A 19748-nucleotide genomic window follows, 5' to 3' on the forward strand; every position below is an offset into this window, starting at 1 on the left:
GGTATACTAGCAATTATCCCTACATAGAAGGATATTAGGACTGAGGTTCAAGGCTAACCATATCGAAACGTTAGTGAAAAGCTGAAGTTGTAGGCTAAAATAAGGGTAATATGAAAGAAATATGACACTCTCGCTATTGAAATGACTGGAAGAGGACAAATGCAATATTTGTTTCTAACTCATGTGGAAACTTTCAGTGAAAAGAAAAAGAAATCAGGCAGTATCTGGCTGGGTTTGTAGAAGCAAGTAGGTAACCTTTAATGCTGATCTGATGCCATTGTTTCCTTGTATCCTTCACAGAAATATCAAAACCAACAGGCTACAGTTTTTTTCCGCCTTCCTATGTTAGTAGCAGTAGGAGGGAACAGACATGTAATTGCAAAAAGAAGCTTTGTGTCAGAGGACCAGATACTCTTATACTAAAATAATAGATAGTCGGCTGACCAGAGTGTCACCATGCCACCATTTTAATGGCTACATTTTTATTATTTTTTCTCCCACTCACTGTAGACAGATGGAAAGGAAAGCGAGTGGTTGTGGGAACAGAAAGTCTGACACAGATAATACTAGAGCCTTGTGGAGAAAACTGGGAATAGATTACAGGGTGTCCTGAAAGCAATTTATGAAGGTTATGTGTTATTGATTATGTAACAGGGAGCCATAGCCAAAAAAAATCACATGACTAGAATTTACGATCAGAAAAGCGATTTGGCTGCAGCCTGTGCACTGACGTGGAGGAGCCAGTCTCCAATGCAGGAAGAAAAATGAATGGGGCAGAGAAAGAAGATGAAAGGCACACCAGGAAGCAGCACCCTCCCTCCCCTCCCTCAAATGCACATGAAGAAAATAGAACCTGTCATTATCACTATAACCAAAACAAATTATAAAATAAACATTCCTCAAATTTCTATGAAGTGCTCCACTTATCAGGAACAAAAGACTGGAAAGTCATCGCTCCACTTAGACAATGTAATGAGATTTTTGGATTAACTTTGCTAACCCTGGTATACTTTCATAGTATCGCAATTCCTACACATATAAATGTTCTTATCTCCCAAAATGTCCAGGTAGTTTCTCCAAAATAGACTTTCTCACAATAGACTTTCTAACGTTAGCTAACCCAACCAACAGGAATGCTGCAGAAAGCAGAAGCAGGACCTCTGTGAGAAGTTTGATCACCTGTACGGCATTCTGGAGGAGAGGAAGAACGAGATGACCCAAGCCATCACCCGAACCCAAGAAGAGAAACTGGCACATGTCCGTGCTCTCATTAAGAAGTACTCTGATCATTTGGAAAATGTCACAAAGCTGGTCGAGTCCGGAATCCAGTTCATGGATGAGCCAGAAATGGCGGTGTTTCTGCAGGTGAGTCTTTTTAGGTCCAAGAAAAAACCCAAAAGGTGGGTGCTGGAAATGCATTGTTATCACATTTTCATTAGTTTACATTTTGTTATTTTATTTTTCTTTAAAAAAATCTATCATACTTATTTATTTGGCACTGAATAGAAGAGGGTTCTAACAAAGCAGTAGTTTATCTATAATATTTACAAAGCAAGCTATGAGATTCTCAGGCTCAGCAAAGGAAAGAATTAAGACTCACTACCACCTCTGATGAAAATAATATAATAAACCTACCTTCTGCTTGCTTTCACAGAATGCAAAAACCCTGTTGCAAAAGTAAGTCATTTTTATTTTATGGAAAAAGTAGATTTTTCTTTTTCATTTTACCCAAGGATACCTTAAAACAGAGACAAAAAAAAAAAGGCAAACTGTCTTTATTGCAGAGTCTCAGAAGCATCAAAGGCATTTCAGATGGAGAAGCTAGAACACGGCTACGAGACTATGAACCACTTCACAGTCAACCTCAACAGGGAAGAAAAAATAATCCGTGAAATTGATTTTTATAGAGGTTTGTTATTCTTTTGACTATTTGTAGAAGAGTTGGATGGGTGGAAAGGGGGATTCAGAATCACCTCCAGAATGGATCCTTTACAAGGATTGTAATCCAGTGTGAAATTCTGTTTCATTACAGGATCACATAGCTTGTTAGTAATGTTAGTTTAAATAGCTCTCATGCCATAACACCTGTTTATTTTGTTGCGGTTGTTTTGTGCCAGTACTGGGGCTTAAACTCAGGACCTAAAGATTTTGCTGCTCTGGTTTTTCCACTCGTGGTTGGTGTTCTACCACTTGAGCAACACCTCCACTCCCGCCTTTTGCTTATTAATTGGAGATAAGCGTCCCTCCGTTTATCTGAACCTCAGTGCTCAGATCTCAGCTTCCCGAGTAGCTAGGATTACAAGTGTGAGTCCCTCATAAAACCTGCTTGAATATCATTACCAGGAATTTGACCCCGGCTACTCAACTACTCAACAACTGATAATGACAAAGTCAACTTTACCCTGACACAAAGTGTTCGCACAGTGATGTAGCGTGTTTTTAAGAACAAACTTAAGGATGAAATTAAAAAACAAAACATAGAAGACCCGCAGGCTAGCTATGGTAGTATATCAACTTAACCACGGAAGAGTAGTTGTTAACAACCTGGACAAGGCTGGGTCTATGTATCCAGATGTGCTTCAGGAATTACAAATGTATCCCTAACCCTTAGCTCTGAATTCCCTCTCCAGGAAATTTATACTGACCCAAACTTTGATCAAACACCCCAACTGGGCCACGCAGCCCGACCACTAAGTAGACTGTGAATTTGTAGCAGCTTCCACGGGTATCCAATTTAGAGGCCCATCCTTACAAGGAAAAATTTAAAAACACCTTAATACTATCTGCCCTCAGTGTTGCCTGTGGGGATATGAAGATCAGTAGATCAATGACAGTAGATCATGATAGTAATTGCAGGACATTTCCAAGTGCCTGAGAGCAGACTTCCCTATCGCTCCTCTTAGCCTGGGCTCTACGTGCTGGCTCAATCAGTAGCCACAATACATTTGAAAATACTTTTACCTAGGCCAGGAGCCAGTGGCTCACTCCAGGCTGGTAGCCTATCATCCTCACTATTGAGCAGGCTGAAATCTGAGAATCCTGGTTCCAAACCAGCCCAGGTAGAAACATCCATAAGACTCTTATCTCCAATTCACTGCCAAAGAGCTGGAAGTGTTGCTGTGGCCCAAGTGGTAGAGCACCAGCCCTGAATGACACAGCTCAGGGACAGCTCCCAGGCCCTGAGTTCAAGCTCCAGTACTAGCGCCAAAAAGAAAAAAGAACACCTTTACCTTACTAGAAGATGAAGATGAAGATGAAGAAGAAGAAAGAGAAGAAGGAGAAGACGTGGAAGAGGTAGAAAACGTTCCAATAGATTCATCAGAAGAGGGAAGTGTAGACAAGGCCCCAGAGCCCGCTCAGCTGGCGGCTGAGCTCCACGCTGCCCCAGATGCATTTCTGGTTTGCTCTTCAGAGTCATCTCCAGTCCTACCGCCTGCCCCCGCCGCCTCGGAGACACAGGTAACCGTTCCCAAGCCGCCCTTGCTACCGTGCCTCCTTCCGGAACACGCTAAACATTTTTTCCTACCTTAAGAAAAACGTATATGTCAGATATTTTTATGTGACAAAAGATGTCAGGGCCATCATGGCGTCAGAGAAAAATGTCCTCTAGTTTACCCAACAGCTTTGGTGTTGTGAGAGCTGATTGGCAACACTTACAATTGCTCCACCTATAACTCTCCAAGCAAAGGCAATTTTGGGGTGGAAACTGAGTGTGCTTAGGTGTGTATGTGTGAGTATATGTGTGTATGTATGTGTGTGTGTAACATGTTAATGCATAGCTGCTACCCTGGGAATTTGATCTGTTGGTTGTTGTTTTTTAAATTCTGACAGTTGTGGGGCTTGAACTCTGGGCCTGGGCGCTGTCCCTGAGCTCTTCAGCTCAAGGCTAGTGCTCTACCACTTGACCCACACACAGCGTCACTTCCATTTGATCTGTTTTTCATTGCTTAGTCAATGTAGACACAAGGTGTAGTGTGAGAAATAGTATAAGATGAGAAATAAAAGTACTTTCAGAGCTTCCGGTTTTCTGTAGCGAATAGAGGAAGTGGAGAAATCACACCGGTTTACATTCGTGTTGCAGTTCAGCTCTATTCTGCCCTCAGTGGGCAAGCAGATGAAATCTAGTTTTCTGTGTGTCTGTCGTTTGATATGATGTTGTACTGACAGGATTATTTAGAACAATTATGTTTCTAGAAGGTCACTGTCCAGTTTCTAAGCTTCTGCACTGAGTTTGTGATACTTCAGACAGGGTCCATCCTGTTGAGTTTGGGGGCAGTGCAAACCCACCAGAGGGGGGCCCTGATTTTGTACTTGCTTTCAGAATGCACTGAGATCGTAGAAACAAAACACCAGAGGGAAGACTCAGAGATGGAATTATATTCCACGCTCTCCCCACAGGAATTCAGGCTAAGTATTACTGATGTTGCCTGGCATCTTGAAATTCTCGGTATGCCAGTTGCTCTGAAATCAGAAGAAGGGTAGTAACTAAATGAGGATTGGGTTAATGACGATTGATTTTGTTTAACTTATTACTAAGTAGTTGTACAAAGAGGTTACAATTCCATAAGCCAGGTGATGAGTATAATATATCTTGATCAATGTCATTATATTGAAAAAGGTTGTAGAATCTGTACATACATTTCAAAATTAATTTTGATCAGTAGTTTGATCGTTCTCCCATATCTGATACATTATAAGCAAGTTTTAGTTGAGGTTTCTGCTCTCTACCTTCCTGAGCTTCATACCTAACAAGAGAGAAGCCCAGAAAGGAGCCAGATTCCAGGCTGAGGGGCTCTGTGGTCAGCACTCTGCCTAGAAGGCAGGATGAACTGAGTCAGCCCTTGAGACGGGCATTGCGCACAGAGTTCTACAGCCTGATGTGTTCTAAGGTCAGCTGCTTTTCTCCCTCCTCTTCTCCTCTCTGACTGCTCGCTTTGTCTGTCCTGATTAAGGGGGAGGTGGTGCCCACTTGCTCACCGCAGACCGCAGAGTCTGACCCTCCAGCCCCTGCAGCGGCGGAAACTCCGGACCCCCTGTTTTACCCTAGCTGGTATAAAAATCAGACCCGGAAAGCCACCGTCCACTCGCCTGGCACCCCAGAGAGTGAAGGTCTGGGGCACACAGGGTCTCCCGGTTGTGAGGATTCGAATGTGCCGTCGGCAGAAGTGGCGGAAGCCCCCGCCAGTGGGCGGGCGGCAGGGAGTGGTAAGGACACTAGTCCACCTGCAGCTGCCTCTCAGGTTAGTGTGGACGCCCGGGCGTCTCCGTGCTTCCCGTGCCTGGGCTCTCCGTGCTTTCCCGAGCCTGCTATGGTCCTGCTGGACTAGGCCAATGCAAGCTTTCCCGTGCCTTCTATGGTCCTGCTGGAACAGGCCAATGCAAGCTTTCCCGAGCCTGCTATGGTCCTGCTGGACTAGGCCAATGCAAGCTTTCCCGTGCCTTCTATGGTCCTGCTGGACTAGGCCAATGCAAGCTTTCCCGAGCCTTCTATGGCCCTGCTGGAACAGGCCAATGCAAGCTTTCCCGTGCCTTCTATGGTCCTGCTGGAACAGGCCAATGCAAGCGAGAGAAGGGCTCTCAAAGGGGCGCAGAGAAACCACGGCCCTGGGCAACAACATAGAAACAACACTTCCTTTCCTGCTGGCAAACCAAGTCTGCCTTTACTCTGCCCCCCCCCCCCCCCGTGACGATCTCACACCTGGTTGCCGCTTTGTCTGCACTGGTGACCGGGTCCCTGGTTCCTCTACGCAGGGTCCACCCGCCCCTTCTCGACCTTTCTTCTTTCCCGCGTGGGCTTCCTAACGCTAACACCTGCTTCGATGGCGTTGCCAGCAGCCCCTAAGGATGGAAGTCATTTTAAATCGGCTTTGGGAAATAACCTGGTGTTCACGGGCTTGGCTGCCCAGTCTTGGCTTGATTGAATCTATGCTTCCTAAGCCTGTGTTCTGGGGGCGACAGCACAGGTGCCCACCCGTTCTGAGAGAGACTCGCGATGCCTCTCCTCTGCCTTTGGAAGGAAGGCTGGGAGCCCGCGTCTTCTCCCTGAACACCTAGGCACGTGGTTGCATGTCTCGAAGCGTCCTTAGACGAGATCTCGTGACGGTTTGTTCACGGGACGAATGTTCATGGTGACTGCCGACTCATGAGCATTCCCGTGGTAGTGTGCCGTGTTGGGGGGGGGGGGTCTGGAGGAGAACCTGGCAGTTCTGTGCTCCTGGGGCATCACGGGTTTGTAAACAGCGAATGGCATGGTGTAAAAAAGATCAAAAAATGACTTGTGACCCCACTGTGTCTGTGGAAATGGGACTCCGTGTGATGACGTAATATAAAAGGAACTGATTTCTTCCTTTGGAAAGTTAAGAAAGCATCGTTTGGTATCAGATATTTATTTTCACAGATGCAAAAATGGGCAGAAGTGAATGTTTGGTGTAAGGAGGCTTTCTAAGGGGGGGGTAGGTTTTAAAAAGTGGAGTGGGTGGATTATTTCCAGAATGTTTATGGGAAATCTTTTTATTATTATTTAATTTTATCGTCAAGGTGATGTACAGAGGGGTTACATTTACATACTTAAAGTAGTGGGTACATTTCTTGTTGTACTTGTTACCCCTCATTTTTCTCTCACCTTCCCTCTCCCCAACCTGCCCCCCAGAAATTCTTATACTTAGTGGATGTTGAGGAGTAAGAATACTGAAAACAGTACCGCAGTTCCCCTACGAAGAGCACATAGTAGGTCTTCAACTCAAAATAAAAAGTCCATCTGAGTGATATCGAAAACTATATTTGCAATAATATCCTGGGTCTTTCTTCTTGTTTTCTCACAGGAGCTAGTAATCTGCCTAGCACTCTTGGCTCTTCTTATACTTCACTACATCTGGAGTCAGATTCAGTGCTTGATTTTTGCTCTAATGGGTAGGAATTATTTTCTTTCCCCTTGACTAACATCCTCATGTAGTTTCTTCCATAATATTCCTCTTCTGTAGGCCCAGAGATGAATTTCTCCCCAAACCTTGAGGCTCAGTCACCTTAAGTCGTGTTCACGGGTCATAGTCAAGGCCTCAAGCTCCCTACAGCCCATTCCCCCCTGCCTCTTCCCGGAAGGACTGACTCCATCATCTGTCCCTGCATGGAGGGGGCCTGGGCTCGGAACAGTGTCTCTGTGGGCAATTATTCAGTAATCCAGTAGGAGCAAGCCTTCCACATGGCTACTAAAGAAGACCAGCTCCACAGGGCGTGCTCAATGCCACCGGGCCTCACTGACCGGCTCCCTTGGGAACAGACGAGGTGACCATGGATTAAGGAGCCGAGTTTCCTCGGCTTGTCCAGTGATGTCCAGGCGGTGGCCGGATGGCTTCTCTCAGGAGCACTGTCCTAAGCGGTACCCGTCCGTGTGAGTGAACTGACGGACTGGGTCACTCCTCTGTTCCCTTTGGACCCTCAGTCTCTACAGGGTCGTGCTAGAGAGAGGAAGTCCCTGAGCAAGAGATCTCTGGGCACAGCCACCACCAGAGGAGTGCCGTGACGCTCTGGAGGAATCACAGGCAAAGGTCCGCGCACACTTCACAGCCGGAACGTCACCCCGCCGTCTCTGACTCACCCACCTCATGCCTCGCTCGCTGACTCTCGTGAGCTTGGCTTTGGGACTGACTTCCTGCTCTGAGCAGCCTTTTGAAGGTCATCCTTAAAGATCCAGACCTCACGGACTTTCGAGTAAATGACCCTCTTGGCCTAAGTGCACACTGTCTTTGTCCCGAGCTCAAAAGCAGGCCCGGGTCCCAGGCGCTGGAAGGCACAGCTATTTCGGGCTCCTTGACCTTTCCTAACGCTGGCTCTCGTGGCGTTCCCACCACGACTTCCTTGCTGTCTCAGCTGCTTGCTGGGCAATGGTGCGGACTCTCCATGAGCTCCTGCCCCATCTCTACCTCTGCAAGCAAGGTCACCCCCACGTGTAACAACCCCTTGGGCGTCTGGGTGCCCTCCGGTGTCCTGAGCCTCCACCCAGCCCGCTCAGCTGCCTGGCGCTGCCTCCTGGCAGCGTTTGTGGTAGAGAGGAGCGAGAGCCTTATTCATGAGCCCCGGGGGTCGAACTTGAGGCGAGAGAAAACAACACGCAGGGCAGAGTGTGGATCTGAATAATTGTCTGCGGAGTTCCGTTGACCTCCTGAGAATGTGGCTTGGGGGCTTTGTCACCCTACGCGTATTCTCCGAGGCTGCAGGGGGCTTGTCACGCTTCATGGCTGCTACCCACCGCGTCCCTGTCACCTGCACTGGGGTCCCCGGTGCCTGGGTGGTGAGGTGGGGGGGGGGGGGGAGGGAGTCTGATTGGGGGCGGGGACTTGGCTGCACTGGATTGACATTAACTATTGCAAAGCACCTTGCTTGCGTAGTTGTGTGTTTGAGGAAGGACCTTTCACGCAAAGAAACAATCCTGTGATTGTGAGACAGACTAACTGCTATTCTAGACCATTTGCTATTGCTATAACTGATTACTACAGAGCAGGTGACGCGTAAAGAACAGAGACTTACTGACCTGAGAGCTCTAGGTGCTGGGATGTTTAAGAACAAGGCTCTAGGATCTAGTGAGGGCCTTTGTGTTGTGTCATAGTAAGTGGACAGCACCCTACAGCTAGAGAGAGAAAAAGCATACTTGCTTTGGTTTCGCTTTCTCTTCTTATAAATTCAGTTGCGCTATCTTGTGTATCCTACGTGACCTCATCCAGTCCCCGTTACCTCTTAAAGGCCCTAACTCCCCATAGCCACAGTATATGAAGTTGAAGACGTTTTGAAGAATTGGAGGCTTGGTTCAAGTGGCAGAACACCTCCTTAGCAAGAGGCTTTGTGTTCAAACCTAAGTACTGCCAAAGCAAAATGTTTTCAACACATGAAATTTTGGAGGCACACATTAAAAAGAAAACCGCTGCCCTTGGAAATCCCTGTGAAGCCTCATTTCGTGGACTCGCTTGGTTTTGGCCCTTGCTTGATCTAGTTCCCTTCCATCCATGGCCTTTCCTCTTCCTACAGTGCTTTCCCACAAATGACACCCGACTGTTAACACAGGAATTTCCCCTGCCCTCACACACTCCCCACAGACAGTTGGGCATTTCGTTGGGAATATGTGTGGCGATGGTATTCTGACAGATAGCTGGGCGCTGGTGGCTCACACCGGTAATCCTAGCTACTCAGGAAGCTGAGATCTGGGGATCACAGTTCAAAGCCAACCCAAGCAGGAAAGCCCATGAGACTCTTATCTCCAAGGACCCACCAGAAAACTGGAAGTGGTGCTGTGGCTCCAAGTGGTAGAGCTGTAGCCTTGAGCCAAGAGTTCAGGGACAGCGTCCAGGTCCCAAGTCCAACCTGCACAATTGACCTCTCCCCCCCAAAAAAATGGGCAGAAGTAGTTTCAGCAGCAGTGAAGCGACCTTCCGGTTTCCCCTCCTCTTCAGTCAGGGTAGCTTAGTGTCCAGCTGCGGAAGACTCTGTCCAAAGCACTTGCTGAGAGCTCCTCCAAGCCAGGCAGTCTCCAGAGCGACGTCTCTTGCCTCGGTGGATTAACTCAGCAGCTGCTCTGGCTGACAGTTGAGCCGCACATGGCAGCTGCCTGCCGGTCACTGCTTCACCAACCCCACCCCAGCCCTACACAGGCATCAGCGACAACTAAGAACACTGGAGATGGAAACGCTGGCTTGAAATCTCCCTAATTTGGGCTCCTATAAAGCGGTCACACTTTAGCCATTTCACCAGCTCAGCTGTAGTGTTGAGAACCTAGACACGTTATTAGAGGCTCGCTATTTGCTGTTCTAGGAATAAAGAATACTTCCTTTTCCCATTTCATTCTTTAAGCTTGAAAACAGACAGCTAAGTTGCGTGAAACTCTGCCCATGCCTAGGGAAGTAGAAAGGTCAGTGAAACTAGAAGAAAAAGACTTCAGTTGTAGTCTGTATCTGACTCTGGTCAGTTCTCTCACCAGGAGAAGAGAGCCAACACATGAATAGATTCATCTATTTATACAACACTGGGTGGAAAAGACTCATACTAAGAGTCTCATTATTTGTTCCAGAATGTTTTATTAAAGAGGGTGATGGACTCACCGCTCATTCTGGGTGATAAAAATAAAATAGTTTTTCAGTGAAATAGTCTGTTGCATTTCTCAATATGTATTTCCGGTCTTATAACCCCTATTTCTCAAACTGATCTCCAGATCTCTGGGAAAACACCCTGACCTCTGTCAGATGCCATAAACTCCATGGTGACTGCACCCGAAGTTTCCCTCAAGGGCCCTCATTGCCTTCTAGCACAAAGACAAAGTATACACATTAAAGGCAGTCACAGAATATCAGGTAGAGGAAGAAGTCAAAACGTATACTATTTTAAAGGATGGTTTTATGGAGATGCACCTACTCTAAAATGTACTCATTGAGGATTAGTGAGTTTTGACACTCGCTAATGGTCGTGGTAGCATTGTCGCTACCACTACAATTGAGATTCCAAATAGTTCCATTACCACCCAGAATCCCCTTACATGCCTATACAGTTAATGCCTTCTGCAAAACTCAGCCTCTGATAATCACTGAATCTTGGAACTGTGTCGATTCTAGATGGTCATAAAAGAACCCCAGGAGGTATGTGGCCTTGTGTAAATGGCCTTTCTCTTTCAGAGTAATGCTTTCAGAACTCATCCATTCTGCTGCATATATCAGTAGTTGAACTCTCCTTGTTTCTGAGTGGTGTTCCAAGTGTGGACATATTGCAGTTTAGTTGTCACTTATCGTTTGATGCATGCTTGTATTCTTAGCCGCTTTGACTGTTATCAATAAAGCCGCTATGATTATTTACAAACAGGTCTTTGTGTAACTATCTTTTCAATTATCTTGAGTAAATACCTACAAGTGGAATTGCTGGATTATTTAATAAATGTACAGTTAACTTCATTAGAAACTGCCAGAGTTCTTTCCATGTCATTAATTCAATTCTGTGCTTCCACCAGGAATGTAGGAGAATTCCAGCTACTCTACATTCTAGCCAGAACAGCGTTGTGTTGATCTTGTATATTTTGGACATTCTAATATATATATGTATATATAAGAATATATATTTATATATTAGAATATATATTAATATATATGGCTTTACTTTTCATGTCCTGCCAATAATGACATTAAGCAACTTTTCCTCTTATTTATCAGTTTAATATTTTCTGTGGTGAAGTACCTGTTCACTTTCTTCTATGCACTTTTTATTGGGTTGTTTGTCTTCTTAGAAGTCCTATATGCATGTTGAGTAAAAACTCTCTTCTCAGACATACGCCTTGTAAATATCTTCGTCTAGTGTGTGGCTTTTCCTGTTCATTTTCTCAAGTGTGTGTGTGTGTGTGTGTGTGTGTGTGTGTGTGTGTGTGTGTAGATAGATAGGTAGATGATAGGTAGATACATAGATACATAGAGCCTAATTTATCACCCTTTTCTTTTGCTTTGTGCTTTTTGTTGTTCTCTTGAAGGTTTACTAACATGCTTCCTTCTAGAATTTGTATCATTTCAGCTCATAAGTAAACTCTAAAATATTTTGTTAAATTTTACATACGTAAGAATTAAGGTTTATATTTTGTATTTTTTTTCCTTTTTTAATAAAGACATCCACTTGTTCTGGCAACGAGTTTTTGTTTTTGTTGAAAGGATTATGATTTCCTTTGGAAATGAATTGATCCCTTCATTTGGGATCTGTGTCTCTGTGATCACACCCCTGCCTTGATTATCATGGTTTCGTAGAAGCTGACAAACAAAGGAACAGTTTTCCAGCTTTGATCTGGCCTCAAAATTGTTTTGACTCCTTACTAGTTTTACCAATCTTTAAAGAAAAATCAAAGCTTGATTTTGTTTCTATTCTCCATTTTTGCTTTTCTATTTCAGTATTTTCTGATATTTATTATTTTCTTCCTTGTGTGTTCTTTGGGGTTTGTCTCTTATCTTGCTAGTTTTCTAGAATAAAAACTTAACTTGTTGATTGATATCTTTCTTATTTTTTTAATATAAACACTTAATGCTGTACATCTTCTAATCAATGATTTAGGTACAATCCCAGAAGTTTTGATTTGTGCCTTTTTGTTTAATTCAAAATATTTTCCCTGGGCTGGGAATATGGCCTAGTGGTAGAGTGCTCAAAATCTTTTCCCCTTTACCTTATGTTTTTGTTGTTGTTGTTGTTGACCCATGGGCTAGCTAGATGAATGGTGCTAAATTCTAGACATTTGTTTCATTTCTAATTTAATTCTATTATGGAGAGAAAATATATATGTTGTGCTTATCATATATAAAATATACTTCATGTATTCACAATTCTGTTAAGTTTATTAAGATTTGTTTTGTGGCCCAGAACATGATCTACCTTGGTAAAAATTCTTGAAAACAGGAGTATGTTATTGTACTGTTGGGTGAAGTTTTCATTAAATGCTGTTTAAGACTGTTGATTATTGGCGGGAATCAGTTCTACTATTTTTCTTCTGACTTTCTGTCAACCTGTTCTATCCATTTCTGAGAGGAGTTTTGAGATCTTTGAGTACAACTGTGGATTTTCTGATTTCCCCTTTAAGTTCTATCCATTTTAGTCTCATATATTTTGAAAGTCATATTTAGAATTGTTATATTTTCTTGTTGAATTGAATCCCAGATAAGTGTTGCTTAAAACAAAACTCGTTACCTACCTCTTTTCTTCTTGTGACGGAATGTTCAGGAGGAGTACTGTAAGTCTTCATTCATGTATACAGGAACTTGTTTTCTAGCTAGCTCTAGGAAGATGAGGGTGGAGAGGAGTGGCCTGGAGGAGAATGTTGTTACAGTACATAAGGCGTTGTTCCAGATGACATGACAGGAAGTAGGGTAGGGGTCATGGTCTGAATCCAGCAAGTCCGTCTTCCCTCTTCCCGTATCCACACACAGGGCCAAGCACTGCAAGGGCCAGCATGATCGAGATACTTCTACGTGACTCAGCTGAGCTTTATGGCCAGATGATCCCTGGTCACCATTGGGTAGGATCCTAGTTTTAATTTGGATGTAAGTTGTTTTATGAGCTAATATCTCTGTACACTTTCATGACACACCTGTGTTCTAGTTCATTCCTTGTCCTCAGAGGACATCCCTGTTATGGGCTAATGACTTATATTACTAGGTTTGTCCTCCTGACTCAGAAGATCTGACCCATGCCCACAAGAAGAGGGCTGTGGCTTTTCTCTTAGCTGGAGCCCCCAATTCCTTTCTATCTGGTATATTATTAGCTCAGATACAGAGCCTTAGCACTCTTTACCCTAAAATAGCAGAGGGCATGTGTGGAGGTCAAAGCCAGTAGCTTATTATAGACAGAAGCAGCGGGGAAAGTGTCCCCAAGAAAAACCAGACCATGCCATCTTAGTTCTCCCTGAAATCATAAAGGTCTGTGAAATTATAAAGTTCTAAACGGGTAAAAGGTATTGTATAGTATAAATAGATGGAAGAAGGAACAGAAAGAAGGAAGGAAAGGGAGAGAAAAGGAAAAGGAAAGGAAAAGAGAGGAGAGGGGAGGGGAAGGGAGGAGAAGGGAGGGGAGGGGAAGGGATGGGAGGGGAGGGGAGGGGAGGGGAGGGGAGAGGAGGGGAGGGAAGGGAAGGAAAAGGGAAGGGAAGGGAAGGGAAGGGAAGGGAAGGGAAGGGAAGGGAAGGGAAGGGAAGGGAAGGGAAGGGAAGGGAAGGAAAGGAAAGGAAAGGAAAGGAAAGGAAAGGAAAGGAAAGGAAAGGAAAGGAAAGGAAAGGAAAGGAACAATGGAAAACAGAATAATGGGTCAACTGGTCAAAAGGTTGGCTGGCAGTGGTTATAAGAGATATGAGGAAAGATTCTTCTTCTTTCTCGAAGCCTAGGGTTTATTTAGACTCTAGGTTTATTTAGGGTTTTGTTGAGACTCTGGAAAGACAGCAGGAAGTGTACTCGGAACCCTTCTCAAATGCTCCCCCCCACACACACTCAGTCCCCTTGACAATATTCTCCGTCTCTTACGCAGGGATGAACAATGTGCTAAAGTTCCAAAGCGAGGCAGTCACTGGGAAGCTCTGCTTCTCTGCTCCGTGGAACCAGCAAAAAGGTCAAAGCCTTTTCTTGCAAATGGCCTTGAGCCTAAAGCATGCATTCAGATTTCAGGCAACACGATCCACTCCACTAGAGATGGGGGCTCAAGAGATGGTGAGGCTGGAGAGCTGGGAAGCTTGTGGGATTAACTTCACAAGGTATCACGCTGCACCTGAAAAGCATCAACAGGAGACTGGGAACTTGATTTCCCAGGAATGTGACTATAGGCTCCTGTGTTCTTGGAAATGATCAATTTAATTTTCCAAGACAAACTGAAGTGATTGGAAATGTAACTATGTTCTCTAAATGCAACTGGAATCTCTACAGAGACTAAATGCTTCTTGTTTTACAATGCGATGCAAGCGTACAAACTGCTGCTTTGCCAGGCACCCTGGCTGTGCTGGAATTTCAGCCTGATAAAGGAGAGAGAGGACTGATCCCTTCTCCAAGTGACCCACAGGTACTTCGTAATGTTGTCAGGATTTCATAGCCTGGAAAGGACAAGAAGTTGTTATAATGAAGGACGGGCATTGTTACATAGGAAAAATTACAGGAGGGACTAAGGTTTGTTTTTAGCATGTTAGTTTTAATGAGATTATTATATTAACATTTTGAATGCTTTTAAATTTTGTTAATGCTTTATTTTTTTTTTTTTTTTAGAAATTTTTCACTGCTGGGAAAGTGCCAGCTTAATACTGGCCAATTTGGCGGTTTTACTGAAAGGTGAAGAAAGGTAGAAACAAAGAAAGCAGTAAGCTGCATTTCTCAGCATCACATAGCCTTCTAAATAAATGTCACTTTAATAGGAAGCTAGTGGATATATCCATTTTAAAGAGGGAAATATCATATAATTTGTGCATAGCCATGTGATGAACTCATTGTCCCGGGTAACTTGTGCCTACAGCTCAACAATTCCCTGAAAACAGGCTCTGGGGAGAGGTCTTAAGAAGCTATTATGGCTTCTTATGGCATTATGATGTGGTTAGTTGGACTTTTTTTTTTTGCTTCTCGTCCTTTATAATTGTTTATTATTCTGATTTAACCTCAAATCCTTTTTGGGGCCCCGTATTTTGTGGCATTTTTCTCATGTCTTCACTTGTGTATCTCAGTGGTTTCCACAAAGTTCCCTTTTCCCCCAGTGCAGAACGGTAGAGACCAGACAGCCCACCCCTGTTCCGATGCGCAAGCCACGGGTGTGCACACTGGACGGAACAAATGGGCACCTGTTGCTTCGTCATGTACAGAGTCTCTCATGTGGAGGTTTTCTCCTTTAAACTCTCTAACAGCCCCGTACAGTGGGGGCCGTTAAGCTTCCCGTTTGTAGTGAAGGAAGAGGAAGATCTTTGAAGAGGCCTGGCTTGCTCAGGATTGCAGACTAGCTGTGAGCTTGCTACCTTCTGGGCGTGGTCCCTCCCCCCACCCCTCAGAGTGGGGTGTACAGTAACTTGGAGGCCAGGCCAGCATCTGAGATGTGGCTGAGGCAAGAATCAGTGTGACGATGAGGTGTTCTTCCGATCCGACTCGCCACTTGGGGCAGATTGGCACAGTCCCACCAAGCACAAGTGGGGGTTTCTCAGAAAGCCTGCCTTGCTTTCTGAGATGTAGATGCCCATTGCAAATGGGAGGGATCTAAGCCTTCAATTGCATTCCACACTTAAGTCTCTGTGACTTCCGGTGGTGGGTCATCCCTGCCCCAAGTTTCATACGTTCACATAGCACTAGCTACTTCCCCTTGCCTAGATAGCTCTATTGTGAGCATGATGAGCAAGTCTTGATATCTTGTCCTTAGGGATACTTCTAGCAAGTTCTTCATACTTCCTGAGTCTGAATTGCTCTAGCAGTAAATTGGATCTAGCATAGGAAATCCTAATTTGATATCTCATGGCCCTTGAGAACCTGTTTGGCCTGTCTAGCCTAACCCAAGGTTCCAGAGCCCCTGTGAAGAATTGAGGGCCTAATTCTCTTCTGAAAGAGTGAGAACACTCGTGGATTCTATGCACAGAACATAGCTGTTGGATCTGTAGCTGAGAAAAAAACGAGCCAGGCTATGCTAGTGACGTCTATAATATGATACTCGCCTTACCTTGTGAATTCCTAGACGCCATGCTTGAAATGGTCTAAATAGAATATATCGCTTCCTCCTCCTCCAGGTTCAGAAGACGAGAGGGAGGAGGGAGGAAGGAGGAGGGGATTCACCATTTTCTTGTAGGAAGAGTCTGAGGCGGGTGTTCTGGCTTCTGATGTTCTCTGTCAGAAGGAGGCAGCAACTCCCTCCATCCATCGCCTTGGCCACTCATCATGTACGCCCATCAATGAGACCGAGTGGCGGGAATGCTTTTTCGTGCGGGTTTCCCTTCCTTTTCTATTTTTATTTTTTGTTCCAGTCCGGGGCTTCAACTCAGGGCTGGGCCATTGTCCCTGAGCTTTTTGGCTCAAGGCTAGTGCTCTGCTCCTGGAGCCACAGCGCCACTTCTGGCTTCTTTGTAGGCTTTTTATTTTGTTCGTTTGTTTGTTTGCCAGCTCAGGCTGGCTTCAAACCTTGAGCCTCAGATCTCAGCCTCCTGAGTTGCTAGGATTCTAGGCACGAGCCACGGCACCCAGCTAGCATTTTTCCTCTTGAGTTTGGTTGAGGATCCCCGTTTCCATCTTCCCCTGGCAATCATGAAGACCCTCCTATCTTTTCTCAGCTCTGTGTTTTACGCTGCTCGTTCTGTCCCAGGCAGAAACGTCTCCATTTCTGTGAAAGCATTGCTGATGCTGGTGGAGCTGCCTGGCTGGGTCTCCAAGGCCCTTGGCTGAGAGCTACAGACGGGGTCTCCCGTGTTGCTTCTCCCCACTGCTGACTATCCTAGGTTCCTTTCTGGCCGGGAATCTGTAATGCTCAAGCTGTGCAAGGCCCCGAGGTTCAGGAATGCCAGGCGGGGAAGCAGGCCATGGCTCGCGTTTGTTCTTTCTGAATAAATATTCTAAGCATGATCTCAGCATTGCTGCTCACACCTGTTTCGAGCATCTGGCTTTGGTTCACTGAGCCGCCCCAGCAGGAGCAGAATGGGTGCTGGGTGTTTGGCCAGTTGGCAGCCTCAAGTCTAGCCTGAGTCTTCCCACCCGTATTCCTTCAAGGCGCATGGATTGTACTAGAGATGTGCAAGGAGTCTTGACGAGGCCGAGAAAGCCTGGCACTTCACGTGCAGCGTGCAGCGGTCACCGGATGCTCTGTCCAGCCCAGTTTCTCACTGGCATCCACTGCAACGAGACACGCGTCTCCTCCCTCCCCCTGGCGTCCCCCATCGCTCGTGACAAGACGCGGACATCACTAGGTTACGTGGTGTTTGGCGAGGTGCCCACATTAGGCCATGGCCATCCCCAGCAATGCCTTCTATCAGAGTGCTATCACTTGGACTTGAACACAGGGAAGGTGTCCTGGCCAGAAGGGCAGATGCTAGCATTCCACCGAGACCATGGGGAGCCCAGAGCAGCTGGATGAAACCTGAGCTCACGTTTCTATTTGGGGCGGCTTTCATGGTGACCACCCCCCCCCCCCCCAGGCTGCAGAGCCTGTAAGCAAGCTGGCAACGTGGCCCAGCACCGTGAGGGACAGCTGCAGAGAGCAGCTTTGGGGGAGGGGGGGGGCGCGGCAGGAGGCAGAGGGGAGGGAGGCAGAGGGGAGGGAGGAGGGAGGGGGGAGGCGCCTGGGCGGGAGGCAGTTGTGGGCACTGGGGCAGCAGCCCAGCCCAGGACAGTGAGCCCAGCTCTCCATGCAGTTCTGGCCTACACCTTTCTACCTTGCCTAGAGAACTTGGAACTTCAGCTTTGAATGTGAAGTTGCCTGATTTAAAAGGAAAAAGAAAGAAAGAAAATACAGAATATGAAATGCATCGTTGCCCTCTCCTTTCTGCCTCTATGATATTGGGCTACTTTACTAAGTGGAACAATACAACGTTTGTCCTTGTGTGTCTGGCTTTATTTCACGTTACCTGAGACGCTCAAAGTCCATGTTCTAGCACATGTCAGAATTTCCTTTTTTTTTTTTTTTTCTGGTCCTGGGCTTGAACTCTGGGCCTGGATGCTGTCCCTGAGCTCCAGACTAGCACTTTACCGCTTAAGCCACCTCTGGATCTTTCTGTGGTTAACTGGAGACAAGGATCTCACAGACCTTCCTGCCTGATCTGGCTTTGAACCATGTGATCCTCAGATCTCAGTCTCCTGAGTGGCTAAGGATTGCAGGTGTGACCCGCCAGTGCCCAGTATGGTACATTTTCTTTCTCCACTAGCTTCTGTGAAATACTGCCTAGAGGTGCCTGCTAGCTCTATGACCTTCTACCCTCTATCTTCAGGGATAGTTCCATATAGAGTTAGTGCCCCACTTTGCTCGTCTGTACAATGAGTGAGGATAGAACAGAACAGAATAGGATAGGATAGGAGAATTTCCCTTTTTAAGGGTTGGGCAATATTCCATTGTATGTGTAGGCCATGTTTTATTTTTCCACTGAGCCACGGGCACACACTGGATCACTTCTACTTCCTGGCTATTACAAGTGATGTTGCTGGACACCGGAGTGTCTCCTGGCCCGGAGAAAAGTAGCCTTTCATGATATCCTTGAACTTAAGACTTTTGTTTTAAAAATCTATACAACAGTTAGATAGATATAAATACAGATGATATACATAGAGATATATATTCTTATATAAAAGTATAGCTATATAGATATGAGCTGGGTGCTGGTGGCTCACACTGCCAATCGTAGCTACTCAGGAGGCTGAGATCTGAGGATCACAGTTCAAAGCCAGCCTGGGCAGGAAAGTCCTTGAGACTCTAATCTCCAATTAACCTCCAAATCGCTGGGAGTGGAGCAGTGGCTCAAGTGCTTTGAGCACAGAAGGTCAGGGACAGTGCCCAGGGCCTACGTTGAAGCCGCAGGACCTGGACATAAAAAAAACATATCTATCTATCTATCATCTATCTCTGTGTATTTTCCCTCAGTCATAGATACCATATACGATGGTGTTCATATGATATATATCTCCTAATGAAATTGTCACCTGATTAGTTTGTGTGAGTTCTCAATGGTGATCACACAATAAGGAAATTTCTAATGATCTATAGTTTGGAAACACAGTTCGTAATTGAGTGTATGTGAATAATGCCATACATATAGCATTGCCATTTAAACTAATTCCTCCCTCCCTCCTCCCTCCCTCCTCCCTCCCTCCTCCCTCCCTCCCTCCCTCCTCCCTCCCTCCTCCCTCCCTTCTTCCCTTCCCTCGTTCCCTTCCTTTTCACAGAGCAGGGGACAGTGCGCCTGCTTTCTGTGTCTCACACACGCTAGCCACACGCGCTATCAGAGTTGTACCCCCAGTGGGATTTGTCTGTAAATTCTGCAGGTTTTTCTAAATCCAGATCCCTGTGCATTTTACTGAGAACTCGTCTCAGTAAGTCATGAACAGGTTCGTTTGACGGTCAGAAGTAGAACCTACTGGACTCTTTTCCTCAAGGACTTCCTTCCAGTGCATGTGTTCCTATTGTCCTTTGGGGGGGGGGATCATGAGTGTGAATTACTTTCATGACTTTTGAGCATAGCAAAGATAACCAGAGCTTGCTTCCCATGCCCTATTAATGATTTTGAACCATCTAATAATAATAGTAGTAGTCGTCATTTTCCTCGGGAA

At 45.6% G+C, this 19748-nt stretch overlaps 1 protein-coding gene across 1 annotated transcript in view; it reads left to right on the forward strand.

Moving 5' to 3' along the window:
- Positions 1–19748, forward strand: part of Trim55 (tripartite motif containing 55) — a 32206-nt gene that overhangs the window by 12130 nt on the left and 328 nt on the right. Inside the window, exons 5-9 of the mRNA XM_048358692.1 lie at positions 1132–1365; positions 1655–1677; positions 1785–1909; positions 3239–3459; positions 4953–5240. Coding sequence (XP_048214649.1) covers positions 1132–1365; positions 1655–1677; positions 1785–1909; positions 3239–3459; positions 4953–5240 — 891 coding nt within the window. The remainder of the gene's footprint in view (positions 1–1131; positions 1366–1654; positions 1678–1784; positions 1910–3238; positions 3460–4952; positions 5241–19748) is intronic.

This window comes from Perognathus longimembris, chromosome 12 (genome assembly GCF_023159225.1).
Source record: "Perognathus longimembris pacificus isolate PPM17 chromosome 12, ASM2315922v1, whole genome shotgun sequence".
Taxonomy (NCBI): domain Eukaryota; kingdom Metazoa; phylum Chordata; class Mammalia; order Rodentia; family Heteromyidae; genus Perognathus; species Perognathus longimembris.